The 20,262-nt window shown below is 36.6% G+C and overlaps 1 protein-coding gene across 1 annotated transcript in view; it reads left to right on the top strand.

Moving 5' to 3' along the window:
- Positions 1-20,262, top strand: part of NALCN (sodium leak channel, non selective) — a 332,353-nt gene that overhangs the window by 117,077 nt on the left and 195,014 nt on the right. Inside the window, exons 8-10 of the mRNA XM_012644439.1 lie at positions 224-366; positions 497-601; positions 7,536-7,622. Of these exons, the coding sequence (XP_012499893.1) occupies positions 224-366; positions 497-601; positions 7,536-7,622 (335 nt within the window). The remainder of the gene's footprint in view (positions 1-223; positions 367-496; positions 602-7,535; positions 7,623-20,262) is intronic.

Here is a 20,262-nt window from a genome sequence, read left to right as displayed (position 1 = left end):
TAAAAAATAAAAAGCTATGGTGTAAAGTCAGTGTTACAAAAGAAATTTATAGAAATAAAATCTTATAAGAACAGTGAAACGTCGCATGTGATTTTAATCCCTTTTTGAAGAGCTTTTGTCATTGAGAAAATAAGCATGGATAAATATTGACTGTTTTTCTGGGAAATGTTTTCTTATTTCAAAAGTCAACCATAACTCAATCTGCTCTCCTCTCTCTTGACAGGCACCAGCATATTCACAGTCTACGAGGCTGCCTCGCAGGAAGGCTGGGTGTTCCTCATGTATAGAGCGATTGACAGCTTCCCCCGTTGGCGTTCCTACTTCTATTTCATCACTCTCATTTTCTTCCTTGCCTGGCTTGTGAAGGTACTACCAAAAAACTGTACTAATAGAGTCTGTATTTTGTGATAGTTTTACAGATCTTTTGTTTGTTTGGGGTACACTCTGCTTCCTTCTTCCCAATATTTGGTAAATGTGGTTTATAATTTTCTTTCAGAATGTGTTTATTGCTGTCATCATTGAAACGTTTGCAGAAATCAGAGTACAGTTTCAACAAATGTGGGGCTCGAGAAGCAGCACTACTTCAACAGCCACCACGCAGGTACAGTATCAGCAAGACGATGCCACAACCCATTTGAACATGGACATATGCCACCTCACCATCCGTGGTACTTAAGGAAGCTCTGATAATGACGGGTGTCCACAATCTGACTCAGTTAGAGAGCTGTTTAAACATGCAGGTGCAGAAGCCTAAACCCAGAACAAACAAATCAGACTTTCTAGGTAGTGGGGTGAGGGCACCCATATTTTTAACAGCTCCATGGGTGGTTTTAATACAAAACCAAGATTGTCAACCACATTTATTATGTACCTTTGATTTGATTCTGATATCACAAGTCCTCAAAGGGCTTGCAGATAAAATATAACAACTGTGGAATTTCCTACTTTTATGAGTATTTATTCATTAATTGCAAGCCTATATAATGTCCCTTATGTACCGGGTGAGAATTTTTGAATCGGAAAATATATTTCATTCAGAACAAACCAATCACAGTATAATAACCTATGAAGTAGACCCTTCAACCCCAAAAGCATGCCTGCGATTTTTGAGGAATCACTGTATATTCAGAAGGATTCCCATAATAAGTTCCCATAAAACAATATTGCTCCCATACAACAGTAAGGCTACTGAGAAATGGGAGATGGCTTACAATTTTAGTAAAAGTAGCAGAGCAGTTATTACATAAGGGGGCAATTCAGATCCAATGTATTTGATTTTTTTTGTGTGCGGCTTTTTTTTGTGTGTGTGTGTTTGTTTTTGTGGTAGTTAAAAAGAGGAATGCAGGTTTATATATCTTCTAGTATAAATCTTTATAAAAGAGAGAGAAAATAAAAATTCCATAATCAAGAATAAAATGATTTAATGCCTTGTAAATATTATTTAATATTAAATAACACTAATATTAAATTAATTATTTAATATTAAATTCTAAAAGAAATTTTTATAAATACTGATACAGGTCTATTTGGACAATGTTATACAGTAAAGAGCCACGGTACAAATTTTACTTTGAAAACCTTCAAATTGAACTTTTATTAATTACATGTTTAATTGCTATTAAACACATTGATATTTGGGAAGAGCCTCATGGTGTTGCAGCATCTTTATGATGTTGTACAAGTGAATTGTCTAGTTAATTTATTATAGATGAAATAGTGTTGATGTTATTCAATTTTGACAACTATTCAAACTTCCACGAAAGAGTTTTTGAAAATGCTGTTTAAGTTATATCAGAGATGCCATGTAGGAAAGCCTTGAAGGAATCAACCATATCAAATTTTTATTTCTTCTCTCCTCTCTTTTATAAAACTATGAGGAACAGTAAAGTTCCAAGTCCATTCTTAGGTGACAACCTCTTGAAGGGCATGTTTTCTCTTACAGGCATTGAGAACGAAATTGAATATGGAACTATGAACTGAGCACTTAAATCCCAAGCAGTGTTCCTGGGAGATGACCTAAAATGTCTTTAAAACCATATTATGTTTATTGAGTAACTCTTAAATATAAAATCACAGCTGGAAAAGTAGTGCTTCCAAGTGCCATCAAATCAGCCAGAAGTTATAATAGAAAGGGAAACGTGAAGAGATTTTGAACAAAGTTATACAAAATTATTCTGATGCAAAATTGTACTTCATTAGGAGGAATAAGTTGGTAATTCAGAGGTAATGCATCTAGATATTCAGCAGAGGTAATCACACAGAGAATTGTGAAAAACCTTCATTAAGAAAAATGCTATGGCTGAGGACCTGGTTGCTAAGCAACCAAAGCTCCTGCTGCCAGCCTTTTGGTGAAACACCACTTAGGTAGCCTAGCAACAGGCCTCCAGGCCCCGCCCACCCCTTACTAGCCACTTGCAAGTGGGGCCAGATGTTTTATGTGTAAAGAAGGGAGAGATATTATTTGCCGTGATTCTGTTACGTTTTAAAATCTGACCAAACTCTGTGCACAAGGATTTCTTCTTAAGTGGTTTAAAACACTAAATGACAAGTTTTTAATTTTAATAAAACAGGCTTTAAGGAAATACCATAAGATAGTTATTGTATTGTAAAGCACACAGCTTTTCAGACATGAAGTCCATTCTTGCCTTTCTCTAATATGTGGAAAATCTGCAGTTATTTGATATAAGTTATTCTCACCTTAGGGTTAAAGGATTCCAGGCATGTTGGACTTGTAAGTCTGTGGACTTCCTATGGCAGCCATGTGTGTCAATATATATACATTATATATATATATATATTATATATTATACACACACACTCACACACTCATTAACTGGACAAAGAAGGGGCTTTCTGACATTTTAGGCAGTTCAGTAGGAATTGGGTCTGATTTAGAGGCAAAAGAAAATCAGTGATGAGAACTGTTTCTTTAAAATAACAAAGCACCATTTTTAGTTGAATGGTCACCACCAAATGCCTCCAAGTCACAGCACAGAAACAAATTACAGAAAGATTAATGCCAAAGGTCTTGTGGAGACCATAATAAAACATGTAACAAGAAAACAGAAAGAAAATGATGTAGAAAATTCAGATTAGTAATCATGCACCTGCCTGAACTCCGGTAGGGCATGTGACTTTCAGACCTGCATAGTTATTAGATGTGGGTAACAGTTGCCACATGCTCAGTTCTGTACTGGGTTGAAGGGCAAGAGATGCATACATCCATGATATAAGAGCCCCACAATGGGACTACCCATGCCACAATTTTTTAGTGGTGTTGCTGCAGGACCAGATATTGGGATGTTCAGATGTGCTGGCAGACAAAGTCCTGCACACAGAATCTAATCCTGACCTTTACTCCCATTACTTCGAAGCTTCGCTTCAGGTAGTGTTACCAGTCCTCTGGTCCTCTGGCCCAGACTGGCCGTGACAGAGATGAGCGAGCATACCCCAACTTTGCCTGGAGTAGAATTCAAAGAACTGCTACACTTTAAGGCTACATGAGGCTACTTTGTCTATATACAATTTAATTGTCTATATACAATTTAATGCTCAAAGACAGTACTCTAGTAAAGATTTATTTACCGTGTTCCAAGGTCATTGATTTCCACATGAAAATGCATCATTAAAATATGTGAGAAAGCAGTTTAATAATGCAGTTCAGGGAAGGGCTATTCTAACGTGGTGCGATCGTGAGCTCCTTCTAATAAGAAACCATAGTAATAGAATAATACATTCATCATAGGAAGCCATAAATGAGAATTAAATTTTGTGAGGCTGAATTATTGAATATATTATTTAATAATTAAATCAAGCCAGGTGTCCACTCTCACTATCTTGTATCATAATGACTATTATCTATTTTTTTAAAGACGATTTGTTTTGAAAGAACTCAAAGAACATAAAGATTTCAAAATAAATTTTAGATTTTCTCTGCATTACTCTGTGTGTGTCTGTGTGTCTGAGTTTGAAATTTTAATTCAGCTGCTAGTGATTCTCCTTTACCAAAATTCTTTCTCTTACTACCTCCCATTAGATAACCCATTAGTGTTGATGATGCTGCTGATGATATTTGCCTATAGTAGAACAATCTCCAAAACGCTTTTGACTACTTTGTAAATCAGGTGACCCATTATAAAATCCTAGTAGTTACAAATGAACAAACCTGAGATAATTCTCAAGGCTGAAATTTCTGTGGGTTTCCAAATGATTGTAAAATAAAAAGAGCAGAGTACTCATTGAAGTCTATTCATGTTATTGATATAGTGTTCCACAATTCAGAACATCTTATTACAATCACTACCATATATTGACAGCTGCACTAAGCACTGTGTAATGGCTTTATAACCTGTCTTATTTAGTCTTCACCATAATAGCAAGAAGTAGGTACTATTATTGTCTCTGCTTTGCAGATGAAAAAAATGACAAAGACTAGAAAGTTAATCATCTTTCCCAATATTACATAACCTACAAGTGGTAGAACTTGAACTCAAAACCAGGTTGCTCAGCTGCTAGAGCCTTCAGTATTTCTATTTACTATGAGTTCCTGCCTCCTTTTAATTTATCCATTGTAAGTCCTGCCATTGATATGGCTGTATTTGTTCTAGCCCCATGTTAACTTCTCTTTTCTTAAAAAAAAACAGTGTTTATTGTTGGCCGAAAGGGAGATTCTCATATATTATTACTGAGAGTGTAAATTAGACCATCTTTTCTGTAAAACAGTTTGGCAATATGTATCAAAAGGCTTAAAAATTTGTATTGTATTAGACTAAGAGATCCCACTGCTAGGAATTTATCTTAAGAAAAATTCTGGACAATAGTTGAGAATATATATTTGAGGACATTTATGGGGCACTTTTGGTAAATTAAAAAAATGGAAATAATCTTAATCTCTAACAATAAGTTGTTGATTATAAATTATGAAATTGGAATAAATACAAACCATTAAAATAATAATTGAAAATATGCTAACAACATATTAGTACCCCAGAAATGATCTTATGTTTATATGTGTATGTGTGTGTGTGTATGTGTATATAAAATACCTGGAAAGTTAACTCTAAAATGTTAGTAGTGGTTATTTCTGGGGGATGGGTTTGAGATGTTTTTACAGCTCATCACATTTTCTAAATGTTTAACAGTAAACATGTTTAATTATGTAATGAGAAGGGAATAGTTACATCATTCAAATAAAAAAAAAATTGGACATTCTAACTGAAACCACCTGTGTTAGTTAAGTTAGGTTCAGCTGCAAGGGACAAAAAGCCCAAAATAAATGGCTTAAATAAGGTAGAACCCCATTCTCCCTCTTATAGAATTGGACAAGGTCATTCGGGGTTGTATGGTCATCTGTGTTTCCACAGATCCAGACTCCTTCCGTCTTTCTGCTCCACCTTGCCCAGTCTCCACGATCAAAGTTGCCTTGTGGACTAAGATGTCTGCTATAGCTCAAACCTTCACATCCATATTCCAGAGAGCAGGAAGGAGAAATAGAAGAAGAAAGAGAGGGTTTCTGCTTACATCCTATAGGCCAGTATGTAGTTATATGGTCAAGGTGAGCTTCACAAAAAGATAAGAATTAGTCTTTTTTCTTGGTGGCCCAGTGGCTCCATAAAAATTCTCTTACTTTGGAAGACAGGGAAAAAAGACATAGAGGGATGACTGGCAGCCCTTGCCCCAAGGATCTGAGTCTCTGAGGGTTCCTAGCTTCTGATAGCTAGCCCAACTTCTATCTCAAAGATTTACTGTTGTATTAACCAGTCTAAATGTTGTTTTAAAACTTAGAGAACTAAAGAGACAATGAACATTTTGCATTTCCTTTGCTTTATTTCATACAAAGGAGTGACTTTCAGAGAACAATTCTGCTGACAATTAAATTGATTCATTTGATTTTGGCCTACTGAAAAAAAAAAAATTTAACAGAGAAAATTAGTCTGCTACCAATCAAAGTAAATATATGCCCCAGGGATCCTTTGTGCCGTGATAAGAGGGTATAGGGGTGTTATCAACAGAGGGTTTTTAACTAGTGACTAGCGGAATTGGTTTTGTCTTTTGTCCTTAAAAGGAAATTCCCAGAATTTTGACAGGGCCTTTAAAAAAGCACTTTAACAGGTTTGCATTTCCTCCGAAGTCTGTATTCCCAGAATGAGCCTATTCAGGAAGGATGTGCTTGATTCTACCACCAAGAATAGCTTTTCAAATACATTCTGAAGAGACTCAGAATCCTGTAAACGGACAGCCGAGATAAATAACTTGCAGTTGGCATCTTTGCAAAGAACCTTTGTGTAAATGTGCACCTCAGTTTTGTCATTTAAAAAATACATGCATGGCCTGTGAGTTTCAGCACTCGTCTCCAACCACCTCACTTATTTTATAGAGGGCAAGGTTACCACTGTTTGCAAATAATCTACTGGGGATTTGAAATTATGATTATAAATCCTAGGTAATGGGATCTTTGAGTCATCTCACTCATATTTCCATCCACAATTACGCTTTTGAACACAAAGTCAGACTAACTAACATGAGGACATAAATAAGGAAGGGAAAGGAAATGTTTATGTGTGCAGAGCAGTGATCTCAGGCAGGAATGAAACAGTGAGTGCTTGTGGTTAGTATCCTTACTTCGAAAAATAACAATCCTTAATTTTACCCTACTTCATTACCCCTTGCCCCCCAACACACATACTCCTTAGGAACTGGAAATAAAATATATTAATATTAGTGGGAAAATACATATAAGTGGGAAATGTCTTCCAGCTGGGTGTAAATATTGACATATTAGTAATTTTTGAATAAATAAAATATGCAATGAGATAATAACCTGTGCATCCAATGCAATGAATTTCAGATTTTAGTAGGCCTATGGTATCTTGAATTTCATCACTTACAAGCTGAAAGAAACTAAATTCCCTTCATAAATATATACATAAAGTTTCTGTTGAGCAGATTAATTTTGGCCTAGTTAAAATAATCACACCAAGTCTGTTAAGCACCGTGTATGTCTCCTAGCACTAAAATAACACCGGTCTCTTTCTCTGTGCCACATGCACACTTGTTGTATTGTTGATCCTGAGAATATTATTAGCTCAATAAGAAATATCCACTAAATAAAAATAAAAATTTGCCACCTATAGTAAAAACACATCAGACACAATTCTTTAGAATATTAATTTTCATTTTTTCCCACATCTAAGAGATAATAATCAATGTAATGGGGATAAAATACTGAAGTATTTCTCTTGCAGAGAAGAATAGTTGAGCAATTATATGCAAAGCATAGGTGAGGTAGGAAGTACCTGACAAGTAGCAAGTACTCAATAAACTCAAGTTATTATCATTGTTCTTGTTACTGTTATTATTCACTTACATTTTTAGTGTTAAAATGAGCATAATTGAAATGATTTATGTTCCAAATATAAATCCATAACAAGACAAATTCTTGATAACATAAAAGTATAGAAAGCTGGAGACATAAAGTGAGAGTTCTCAATGTTCCATGTTAAATGCCTCTGACTCATCTCCCTCTTTGTCTTAAGATGTTTCACGAAGATGCTGCTGGCGGTTGGCAGCTGGTAGCTGTGGATGTCAACAAGCCCCAGGGACGCGCCCCAGCCTGCCTCCAGGTGCAGTACAATGCCATTTTCAAAAATCACTCAGCAAAGGTCTTTGAATTTTATTTTATACAAGGAAATACACAGCTCTTTAAAGTCTAGATTTGCCCAAATTTACGCTTCTGAAGTCAGGAATGGTAATTGACTTCATCCTGTATTCCCGGAACCTAGCATGTTTTAGCTACACAGTAGGGAGGTGATAAATTTCTGATGAATGAATGCACACATGTAAGAGCATTTCAGCAGTATCCAATCGATAAAGAATTTTGTGATCATATTAAATCTTATAAAAATATTCTTTTACAAAGGCTTGACTTATTTAGGGGTGGACAGGCATGGTCACGATTCACTTAATTCAATACCTCACTGAGTTCTTGGGAAGAAAATGTTATACTGCATAGCCTGTTTTTTTTTTGCATTTGCAAGCTCTCAGAGCAACATGATATAAAGGTGCTTCCTTAGCAAAGTGACAGACAGCAAACACAAGGTGATTGGCTTACAGGTGAAGCCTGAGAGTCCCGGAGAGGTTCTCACAGTGAGTAGAAGATGGGCCTGTAGGTCCCTGCCCGTGAACTTTCTGGACTCATCATCTGCTCCAAGCTTCTCAAGAGTCCCAATAAGCTCCCCCACCTCTTCTTCAGTGGCCCACGCTGGTGTCTTCTCTTGCTTTGTTCTTCCTCCCTGCCCCCAGATATCAGGAACTCATTCAAAACAGCGTCGCCTTAACAAGGCAGCGTCCCTAAGGTTCCATAGTGTTTCGCCTCCTTTTCAAGGGTGAAAAAATCAAGCAGCCCACTCATGGGAACAGAGAACTGATTCTTCCTGCTGGAGAACTTTATTTTCTTTACTCTCTTTTTGTTTTCAATTTCCCTTCTCAAATGGGTGGATTTTATAGTTCTTCATATTCCACTCCCATAACTTGGGGAAGTGTTTATATCTGCTTCAAGGTGAGAACTTAATCTCTTTTCTCTGCTTTGGGTCTTCCTCCAGGTTGGGGTTTGTTATGCATCCCAAGGATTAGTACATGAGAAACAAAACTGTACTCTGAGCCACTACTGTAGGCTGGATTTATATGGCCATTTTATCATATAGTTATTTGATTTTTTTTGTTTCCAATTTTATTGAGATATGATTAACAAATAAAAATTCCATATGTTTAAGGTGTACAATGTAATGATTTGATAAACATACACATTGTAAATGATTACCACAACCAAACTAATTAACACATCCATCACCTCACATGGTTATGTGTATATGTGTAGTGAGAACAGTTAAATTCTACTCTCAGCAAATTTCAAGTATACAATACAATATTATTAACTATAGTTACCATGTTGTTCATTAGATCCCCAGAACTTAGCTATTAATATCTTATAACTCTGTGGTCTTCAACCCCTGGGCCATGGACTGTTACCAGTCCGTGGCTTGTTAGGAACCAGGCCACACAGCAGGAGGTGAGCAGCAGGTGAGCAAGTGAAGCCTCATCTGTATTTACAGCCACTCCCCATTGCTCACATCACTGTGTAAGCTCTGCCTCCTGTCAGATTAGTGACGGCATTAGATTCTCATAGGAGTGCAAACCCTGCTATAAACTATGCATGTGAGGGAACTAGGTTGCACGCTCCTTATAAGAATCTAGTGCCTGATGATCTGAGGTGGAGCTGAGGCGGTGATGCTGGTGCTGGGGAACAGCTGCAAATACAGATTATCATTAGCAGAGAGGTCTGACTGCACAATAAATGTAATGCCCTTGAACCATCCTGAAACCATTCCCTGCCCCTGGTCCGTGGAAAAATTGTCTTTCATGAAACTGGTCCCTGGTTCCAAAAAGGTTGGGGGTTTCTGTTATAACTCAAAGTTTGTATTCTTTGGCTAACATCTCCTCATTTCTACCTTCTCCCCTGCAACCCCTGGCAACCACCATTGTGCTCTCTGCTTCTATGAGTTCTACTTCTTTAAATTCTACACATAAGCAAGTTCATACAGTACTTGTCTTTCTGTATCTGGCTTATTTCACTTAGCATAATATACTGCAGGTTCATCTATACTGTTGCAAATGGCAGAATTTCCTTTTTTCTTGCTGAATAATATTTCATTGTATGTATATGCCACATTTTCTTTATCCATTTACCCATGAATAGATGCCTAGTTTATCGGCTTGTCTTGGCTATTGTGAATAATGCTGCAATGAACATGAGAGTGCAGACATCTCTTTGAGATACTGATATCATTTCCTTTGAATATATACCCAGAAGTAAGATTGCTAGATCATAAGGTAGTTCTATTTTTAATTATTTGAGAAACCACCGTACTGTTTACCATAGTGGCTGTACTAATTTGCATGCCCACCAACAGTGTACAAGGGTTGCCTTTTCTTCACATCTTTGCCAACACTTATCTTTTGTCTTTTTGATAGTAGCCATTCTAACGGATGTGAGGTGATTACTCATTGTGGTTTTAATTTGCATTTCCATGATGATTAGTGATGGTGAACACCTTTTCACATACCTGTTGACCATTCATATGCCTTCTTCAGAGAAATGTCTATTCAGATCCTTTGCTCATTTTTTAATCAGACTATTTGATTTTTTGCTATTGAGTTGTATGAGTTCCTTGTTTATTTTGGATATTATCCCCTGTTTAGAAATATGATTTTTCAAATATTTTCTCCCACTGCATAGGTTGCCTTTTTCATCTTGTTGATTGTTAGTTATTTGTTTCTATCAGTTAAAAGGGTAGAGGGAAAAAGAGAAAGAGTTTACAATGAATATTGAGAATGTTAAATATTATTGTGTGGTTCTCCTTCTGTCTTATATTTGATGGTGACAATGCTGCTATTATACAATTACTACAACTACCCCTACTACTATTATTACTATTAGTAGTAATAACAATAACAACAATTATAGCACTAGCATCTTTTATAAAGAGCGCTTTCACTTATGTTATTTGTTAATCCATCAAGTGATATGTACTGAGTGCCAACTGACACTAAGATAGTGTTGGAAAAACAAGCACAGTCCCCACCCTCATGGAGCTTACTGTGTATTTGAGCGTGGAAGAAAAAAGAGCATTGAACACTCTAGCAATCACAAGAGTGAGGGGGACTTTGAAAGAAATGTAAGACATGATGGAACTGTGTAATTTGGAGTCCTCTCTCTGTGTATGAGAACTCAGAAGGTTTTCATGAGATGGTGAGTGATTTCTAAGCCAAAACCAAGAGAATGAGGAAGGGAGTGACTAAGGATGAATTTCACTACACCCTTGTGATGTAGAAGGATTAGCATGTATTAAAGAAGAGAAAGTGGTATTCAGAGGATGCAAAAGAGTCTCCTGAAGTTATACTCCAACCACATGGAGTGGAGAAGCCAGGACTAGTGCTGGATCATCTGATTCCTAGTTCCATGCTTTATCCAGCTGAAAAACATATGCAAGGCATCAGAAGCTCGTGAAAGCAATAAACCATCAGGGATACTTTGAGAGTTGTATAGGACCCGGAATACAGTGCTTTAAAATCTTTTAAGTGCTTGTTAATAGATGCCTCAAGGTTGCAATCTGGAATTAGGAAGCAAGTCAGCCTCCTTATCACAAAGATTTGAGAATAGCAAGGGATAAATGGCAAGAGGAGTGTGATGACAAAACTGAGCAAGGAAATAGTAAAATAAAGGTTAGCATGGAGAGGGGCATAGATGTTGGGCTTGAAATGTGCACATGTAGCATCTGAGAGACCTGTATATTAGACATGTGTTATGAATACAGCAGTGTGCTTGATAAGTTTTGCAAATGGTCACTCATACGGTTAGAGACTAGCGAAGAAGGAGGTCAGTTCAGTATGAAGGAAGTTCCATTCGACTCAACTTCACAAGTTTGGCTCAAATTCCAGCATTGCCGAAGGACCCAATATTCATGAGAGAGTATGGATGAAAACTGGTATGGCCAAGAGGCTGTCTATTTGTAGTGGGAAGGAACTGTGAATAGAGAGGGAATATATTTCCATGTCCAAGCAAAAAAAAAATATATTAATTAAAAGAAAAGAATTAGATAAAAAATATATTTAAGAGAAAATGCTCAAGAAATACTTGATGGCTTTTACTAATGATAAATTCCATCTAAATCTAGGTAACAGGAAAATTTCCACCTGAACCATCCATTCACTGTCATGGACTATAATGATATCTTACCCCCAAGGACAAACAGTAGTACATACCACTTTTTTATTGTTAAAACCAGCAAAATGTGAATATGTTCTCATAAAAAATTAATTATAGAAATAAAATAAAGAGGAAGAATTAACTTTAACTCCTCTTTCAAGATAGCCTCCCTCATTCCCCTTCCAAGAGGTGTCCTGGAGGTGAATGTTAAGAGTTGATTCTTCTCAGACCCCTACATTTGCTCCTGCATTTACACATGTTCTCCGAGATGAAAAAACATTTCTGCCTCCAAGAAGTACCGCCTTTTCACAGTTTTCCTCTTCCTGCACCTCCTCCTGCAGAACTCAGCTCAAATGTCACTTGCATAAGGAAGTCCTCCTTATCCTCAAAAAATAAGCCAGATACCTCTGTTTCATGTTTTCGTATCATCCAATTCTTCTCTTTTGTGTCTATTATAATGTATTAAGGTAAATTAAGGATACAATTATTTACTTAATATCTATTTCTCTAACCAAGGGAAACTCCCTGACTGTAGAGATTTTACTGGTCATGGTCACTGCTGGAACCATGCAGTTGCTTAATTCATGTGTATTAAATGAGAGAACAATCCCGTAAACGAATGACAAAGCACCCTCTTGGCTTACAAAAGTACTTACTTGGTGTCTCATTTAGAAGGTGCTCTATTTGTGCTCTTGGTCTTGTCTCCAGAAACTAGAAATCAAATAGATTGTGGCAATAACACCCATTTCTATAAAAAGCATTTATTTTTATGTGCATGTCTAAAACAAGCTGTCCCTTTGGAGTTTGTTTCTAAAAAGTATCTCACAAAGGTTGCATGGCTTTGGATCACTCTAGATAGTATTGCCAGTACATCTCTTCTAAACCCCGGTGACAGAGCCTCGACAGGACATAACTCTAACTTCTGTTACATCTTGCTTCATTCAGAATTCCTTTTATCCTGAGACTTTTCTGAATTTATTTATAAATTCCAGGAGTCCCTTTGTGGAGTCTTTGGGGTTTTCTAGCTATGAGAACATATTGTCAGCAAAAAGTGATAGTTTGACCTCCTCTTTCCTGATTTGGATACCGTTTATTTCTTTCTTTTGCCTGATTGCTCTGGCTAGGACTTCCAGCACTATGTTGAATAGAAGTGATGACAGTGGGCACCCTTGTCTTGTTCCAGTTCTTAGTGGAAATGCTTTCAACTTTTCCCTGTTGAGTATGATGTTAGCTGTGGGTTTTTCATTTATGGCGTTTATAATTTCAACATATGTTCCTTCTATGCATGGTTTGTTGAGGATTTTTATCATGAAAGGGTGCCCAATTTTGTTGAATGCTTTTTCTGCATCTTTTGAGATGATCACATGGTCTTTGTTTTTTCTTCTGTTCACGTGGTGAATCGCATTTATTGATTTACATATTTTGAATCATCCTTGCATCCCTGGGATGAAGCCCACTTGGTCATGGTGGTTTATTTTTTTGATGTGCTGTTGAATTTGTTTTGCTAGTATTTTATTGAGTATTTTTGCATCTATGTTCACAAGGGATGTTGGTCTGTAATTTTCTTTTTTTGTTGTGTCCTTTCCTGGCTATGGTATCAAGGTGATATTGGCTTCATAGAATGAATAGGGGAGGATTCCCTCCTTCTTGATGTTGTGGAATGATTTCTGCAGTGTGGGTACCAATTCTTCTTTGTAGGTCTGGTAAAATTCAGCTGTGAATTCATCTCTTCTGGATCTTTTTTTTTGTTTTTGGACGATTTTTTATTACTGCTTCAATCTCATTGCTCGTTATTTGTCTGTTCAGGAGTTCTGTTTCTTCCTGGTTGAGTCTTGAGAGGTTGTGTGTTTCCAGAAATTTGTCCATTTCCTTTACAATTTCAAGTTTATGTGCATACAGATTTTCATAGTATTCACAGATGATATTTTGTATTTCTGTGGTGTCATTTTTCATTTCTGATTGAGCTTATTTGGGTCCTTTCTCTTCTATTCCTGGTTAGTCTAGCAAGAGGTCTAGTGATTTCGTTTATCTTTTCAAAGAACCAACTTTTTGTTTCATTGATCCTTTGTATTATTTTTTTGTTTTCTATCTCATTTAATTCTGCTCTGACCTTAGTTATTTCTTCTCTTCTTCTGGCTTTGGTTGTGGTTTGCTCTTCTTTTTCTAGTTCCTTGAGATATGTCATTAGGTTGTTAATTGTTGATCTATCTTTTTTTTTTTAATGTAGGCATTTAAGGCTTAGGTTACAGAAGTCTCAGTTTACAAAATCAGTGTACATAAATCAGTAACATTCCTATACACCGATAACAGTCAAGCTGAGCGTCAAATCAAAGACTCTATACCATTGACAGTAACTACAAAGAAAATAAAATACCTAGGAATATACTTAACTAAGGAGGTGGAAGATCTTTACAAACAGAACTATGAAACACTACGGAAAGGAATTGCAGATGACACAAACAAATGGAAAAGCATATCATGCCCGTGTATCAGGGGAATCAACATTGTTAAAATGTCCAAACTACCCCAAGTGATTTGTAGATGCAATGTAATCCCCATCAAAATACCAACATCATATTTCACAGATCTAGAAAAAATGATTCTATGCTTCATTTGGAACCAGAAAAGAGCTCAAATAGCCAAAGCCACCTTAAACAAAAAGAGCAAATCTGGAGGTATCACATTATCAAACTTCCAACTATACTTCAAGGCAATAGTAACCAAAACAGCATAGTATTGGCATAAAAATAGACACATAGACCAATGGAACAGAACATAGAACCCAGATATAAAATCATCCACATACAGCCAACTAATCTTTGACAAAGCAGACCATACACTAGGGAAAAGAATCCCTATTTGATAAATGGTGCTGGGGGAATTGGATAGACACATGTAGGAGATTAAAACAGGATCCATATCTCTCACCATTCACAATAATTAATTCAAGATGGATAAAATACTTAAATATAGGGCATGAAACCACAAAAATTCTAAAAGAAAATATTGTAAAAACTCTTCTAGATATCCACATAGGCAGAGAATTTATGAGGAAGACCCCAATGGCAATCTCAACAACAACAAATATAAATCAATGGGACTTGATTAAATTAAAAAGCTACTGCATAGATAAGGAAATAATCAACAGAGCAAGTAGACAACCTATAGAATGAGAGAAAATATTTGCAAGGTATATATCTGATAAAAGGCTAATAACTAGAATCTACAACGAACTCAAACAAATCAGCAAGGAAAAAACAAACAACTGCATTAAAAAGTGGGAAAAGACATGAACAAAAGCTTCTCAAAAGAAGATAGACAAATGGCCAATAAACATATGAAAAAATGTTCAACATCACTAATTATCAGGGAAATGCAAATTAAAATCATAATGAGATACACCTTACCTCAGTTACATTGGCTTTTATTAAAAAGTCCAAAAACGATAGATACTGACATGGATGCAGAGAGAAAGGAACGCTTATATGATACTGGTGGGACTGCAAATTAGTACAACCTCTATGGAAAATAGTATGGAAATTCCTCAAAGAACTAAAAGTAGACCTACCATTTGATCCAGCAATCCCACTACTCGGTATTTACCCAAAGGAAAAGAAGTAATTTTATTAAAAAGATACCTGCACTCAAATATTTATAGCAGCACAAGTCACAATTGCTAAGATGTGGAATCAACCCCAGTGCCCATCAGTTCATGAGTGGATTAACAAGATGTGGTATATGTATACCATCGAATACTACTTGGCCTTGAGGAAGGATGAATTAAGGCCTTTTGCAGCAATTTGGATGGAACTGGAGACCATTATCCTAAGTGAAGTATCTAAAGAATGGAAAAACAAATACCACATGTGCTCGCTGTTAAACTGGAACTAACTGATGAGCACACATGTGCACAGAGGGAAGTAAAACTCAGTGGAAATCAAGCAGGAAAGGGGGGGGTGGGGAGGGGATGGGCAAAAATTTATCTAATGGGTACAGTGAACACTATCTGGGTGATGGGCACACTTATAACCCAGACTCAAGCATAACAAAATACATGTAATCAAAAACATTTGTACCCCTGTAATATTTTGAAATAAAAAAAAATAGGAAGGGCAGAGCTCTCACAGCTTGAGATCAGAACCAACCAACGGCCGTCAGTTCCCAGTGTGACTGTTGGAGCTGTATGTGCATGAATGTAATGTCTCAGAGGAAATGTGTGTTTCCTTCTACACACAGACCTCCACGCTGGAAAATTCTTACTATCTGTTTGAAAACTAGTTAAATAAAGAGAAGTGATCTATCCCCAAAGATACTAAAGTGGTGAGTATGTCAGAATGAGGAGGAGAAAGATTGGCACGTTGGGAACTAATATAGGCACCATGCCTTGGGTGAAATGCCATCCCAAATTGCCCCAAATTTCTAGTATCAGTGAGTCCTGCAGCCTGCAATTTTTAATAAAGGTATATCTCTCTCTTAAAAGAAAACGAATTCCTTTTATCTTCTTCAGCATGTGAAATAAATCTGTTTAGAAAGATAGTGTTAGGAATAGCATCATTGAAAGGCACCCAAACCAATTCTATTGTAACAAAAAAGTAGAGTTTATTGGAATGAAACATTTGAACAACAGTAATTAAATTGAGTCGGTAATTTTGCAATTGTTGAAATAAATTAGAAAAAATAAGGTATCAATAATATCTGAGAGATGGCAAACTGGTGGCTCAGAGTTCCTTTTCGACTATTAGGAGTTGTTGATTTTGTTCTTAGAGTGGAAGTTCGTTTTTGAATTTAAGCGAAAAATAGAGAAAACGAAGTATTTTACGTGAAAATCCGTATATACTACCCCTCTTGTAAAACAAAATGATTTGGCAACACAGGGCTCTCATTTCCATGTGGTTATAGTTTGCCAGAGCTGGATGGTGCCTCCCATATTATCTGGGGCACAGTGTCTCCATTGTGCCTCAGTTTCCCAACTCTTCATATTGCTTTCACAGTCCTGGAAGTGAGTGTTTTATTTACCCATGGATTCATACATTTGTTTTCCTCAGTTTAGAAAAATATTTCTCTTTATCCATGACTCTATGGTGGGAAAATAAATAAATAAGTAATAAATTCATAAATATAGAGAAATGTATAAAGACGTACACAATTGCATGAATGAATAAACGAATGAATAGAAGACATTTTAAAAGCACACTGTGTTTATGGAAAACAAAGGGAGTGAACTTGTTTCTTTGTAGAAGTGAATGCTCTCCCTGGATGCTTCCTGCATAACGCTGGGCCTGCTTCCCCATTCACATTACCTGCTGGGTCCCAGGAGGCGTTTGTTTGGGTGACCCGTGAAATAAGTTATAATAATGTAGGTTTAGATCACAAAGGTAGTGTATAAATTTCAATTATTTCAAAATAGTATTTCCACATGTTTTATGTTTCTAAAATTTCAAAATTTTAAGATCATAACTCAGTCTGAATGGAGACTGGCTCAAATCCCCTTATAAATGAAGTACATTAAAAAATCATCTCGGCCGGGCGCGGTGGCTCACGCCTGTAATCCTAGCTCTCTGGGAGGCCGAGGGGGGCGGATTGTTTGAGCTCAGGAGTTCGAAACCAGCCTGAGCAAGAGCGAGACCCCGTCTCTACTAAAATTAGAAAGAAATTAATTGGACAACTAAAAATATATAGAAAAAATTAGCCGGGCATGGTGGTGCATGCCTGTAGTCCCAGCTACTCGGGAGGCTGAGGCAGGAGGATCGCTTGAGCCCAGGAGTGTGAGGTTGCTGTGAGCTAGGATGACACCATGGCACTCTAGCCCAGGCAACACAGTGAGACTCTGTCTCGAAAAAAAAATCATCTCTGTCCTTGTTTTAGGCTAAATTGCTTTGGATTCTCTAACTTTCTTCATTGGTACTATGTATTATATTTTTCACTTTTTTATTCTGTTTTCACTGTCTTTGGCTAGTTACTATCAGTAATTAGGTAATTTAATAAAATAAAATTGATGTGGCTTAAGCTTCCTCACCATCATGATATCAATAAATTAAATACATGACGGAACCCTATTACATCATGTATTTTACTTGATGTAACTTCTGTAATATTGGATGTTTTATGCATAGTAGTTTATTCTCTCTCTCTCTCTAAATATATATACACACAAAATATAAACATTGCAGGCATATATTAGGATTTTATTTTATTTTATTTCAGGGTATTATAAGGGTATAAAAATTTATATTCCAATGAGCAGCAAGTTGGATCAAACTAGTTTTTGTTGTTTCCCTACATTCCTAATGTACACACACCTATTTTACCTCATGTCAAATGTTTTAATTATTATAGTATTTCTGTTTCCTTTTTATATATATTGGTTATAGAGATATTGAAATGTAATAGAACACATAGAGATTTTCTTACTCTTCTATGGAACAATAGGCTCTGTAGAGCCATTTTTGGAGGGAAATATAGGTACCTTTGGTCTGTAGTTTGAAACTACAAATTTGTTCTGTGTTCTGAGACACAAATTGTAATTATAATCATAGCTATAACTACAATAAGAGGCATGCAAGGAAAGGATTCAATGTGGTGCCCTTAGACCCTTAGAGTGGTCTATTCTGTTTTTATTATAAATGAAAATACATGTACTCATAAATTTAATTGCAAAGCCACAAGTTCAGAGCAGGAGGACTAGCAGAAAGGTTTTGTTGGCCTGCTGGGTTACGTGTAGTGAGCTCTCTAATGCTACTTGTTGAAATGTTTACTTCATCAACTTAATGTTAATTATATTAATTTTGCTAGGACATTTCTCATGTTTATCCAATTGTTAATGAACTTCATACCGTGTTTAATAGGGGTAAGTTTAATAAAATACTTAGCATGTAAATATATGCAATTCCTGATAAATTCATTCCTAAATTAAGAACAAACAAGCAAATGTCCTGTAGTCCCTGAAACACCGCCTCCCACCCTCTGTTCTCCCTGGAATGTCTTCTGGTTCTATCTTCACTGCTAATACACTTGTCACCCAGAGTTCCTCATTCCTATCTTTGGTCATTATTGTGGGAATAAGGTGAGTGGTAGTGGAAATGAAAAGTGTGGGAATGTGGATAAGCGCAGCCCTGTACCTGGTTTCTTTTCATTTTTGTGCTACAACTGCCTACAATGCATGTCTCCTCACATGACCTTCCCTCCCACTCCTGCCTCCCCAGCTGCAGACATCCTTATCTTCATTTTACGAATAAATCCCCAATACATCATCTTTTTTGAGGGGGAATAAATCACGCTATTGTAGGCTCTTAGAGAAAAGGCTCTGGAAACAGATATATTTTAGCTGTGCTACTTAGTGGCATGAGCTTGGATATGTTTATGTAAAATGGGGATAATAATACCTCTTTCCTGAGTTTGTGAGAATTAATGAGTATTTGTTTTAGTCGGGAATTATCGGGTTGCAGGGAACAGACCATATGCTCAAAGAGAGCATTTATTGCAAGTGTAATCTGGCTTCCCAGGTAACTGTTGTTTCTGTGCCTTTCTCTTGCTCTCTGCTTGGGCCACATTTCTCATCGTTGTTTCTATCTGTTGGTCAACCTCTATTTTCTTATTTTGAACACGTGTTTTATTCTGGTTTTTGTTGTTGTTGTGGTGGTGGTGGTGGTGGGGTTTTTTGTTTTTGTTGTTTTTGTTTGTTTGTTTTGGTTGATTGTGACTGAGTTTGGTGACCTCCCAGCCAAGGGCCGTAAAGAGACTCACCAGAAAACACCCAGAGGTGAAGGTGAACTGGGACAAAATAGTTTCATAATAGACCACAAAAAATGGGAGATAATGGCCAGAAGCCAATTGGAAATTGCCATAGAAGCAGCAGGTATGCTGAGGCAAATATTGGATTTTCCTATAGCACAAACTCTAAGTAATTTGAGACCTCCCTTCTTACTCCCCTCTGAAAACCTTGCCCCATCTCTGCAGGAACCACACTACTCAGGCACTCTCATCAGCTTCGTGGAGTAGGTAGAGAGGGGACATAACTCTTTAATCATATTAAGTAGTGAGACTTGACCTCAATAGTTGTAACTCAGGGATAATTTTCCTATTACACTTTTAAGTCTTACAGGAATTGAGATGTAAATTAAGGGCTATATTAATATGCTATTTACAGCCTGACCTAAAGTTCAAATCATCATGTATAAGATAATTTCTTTTTTTTATTATTTCAGAATATTACAGGGGTCCAAATGATTTGGTTACATGGATTGCTTTTGTACTGCTTGACACAAAGTTATAAGTGTGTCCATCACCCAGATGGTGTACATTATCCCTGTTAGTTGTGATTTTACCCATCCCCTCTCCCCACCTCCTACCTGCTTGATTTCCACTGAGTTTTACTTCCATCTGTGCATATGGGTGCCATTTGGTGAGTTCCAATTTAATAGTGAGTACAGGTGGTGTTTGTTTTTAAGATAGTTTCTTTAAGGAAACACCACATAGTTTCTATGTACTTACAAATGAAC

Source organism: Propithecus coquereli, unplaced genomic scaffold, assembly GCF_000956105.1.
Source record: "Propithecus coquereli isolate 6110/MARCELLA unplaced genomic scaffold, Pcoq_1.0 Scaffold212, whole genome shotgun sequence".
Classification (NCBI taxonomy): domain Eukaryota; kingdom Metazoa; phylum Chordata; class Mammalia; order Primates; family Indriidae; genus Propithecus; species Propithecus coquereli.
The sequence above is the reverse complement of the archived record's forward strand: the minus strand, read 5'-3'. Positions and strand labels throughout refer to the sequence as shown.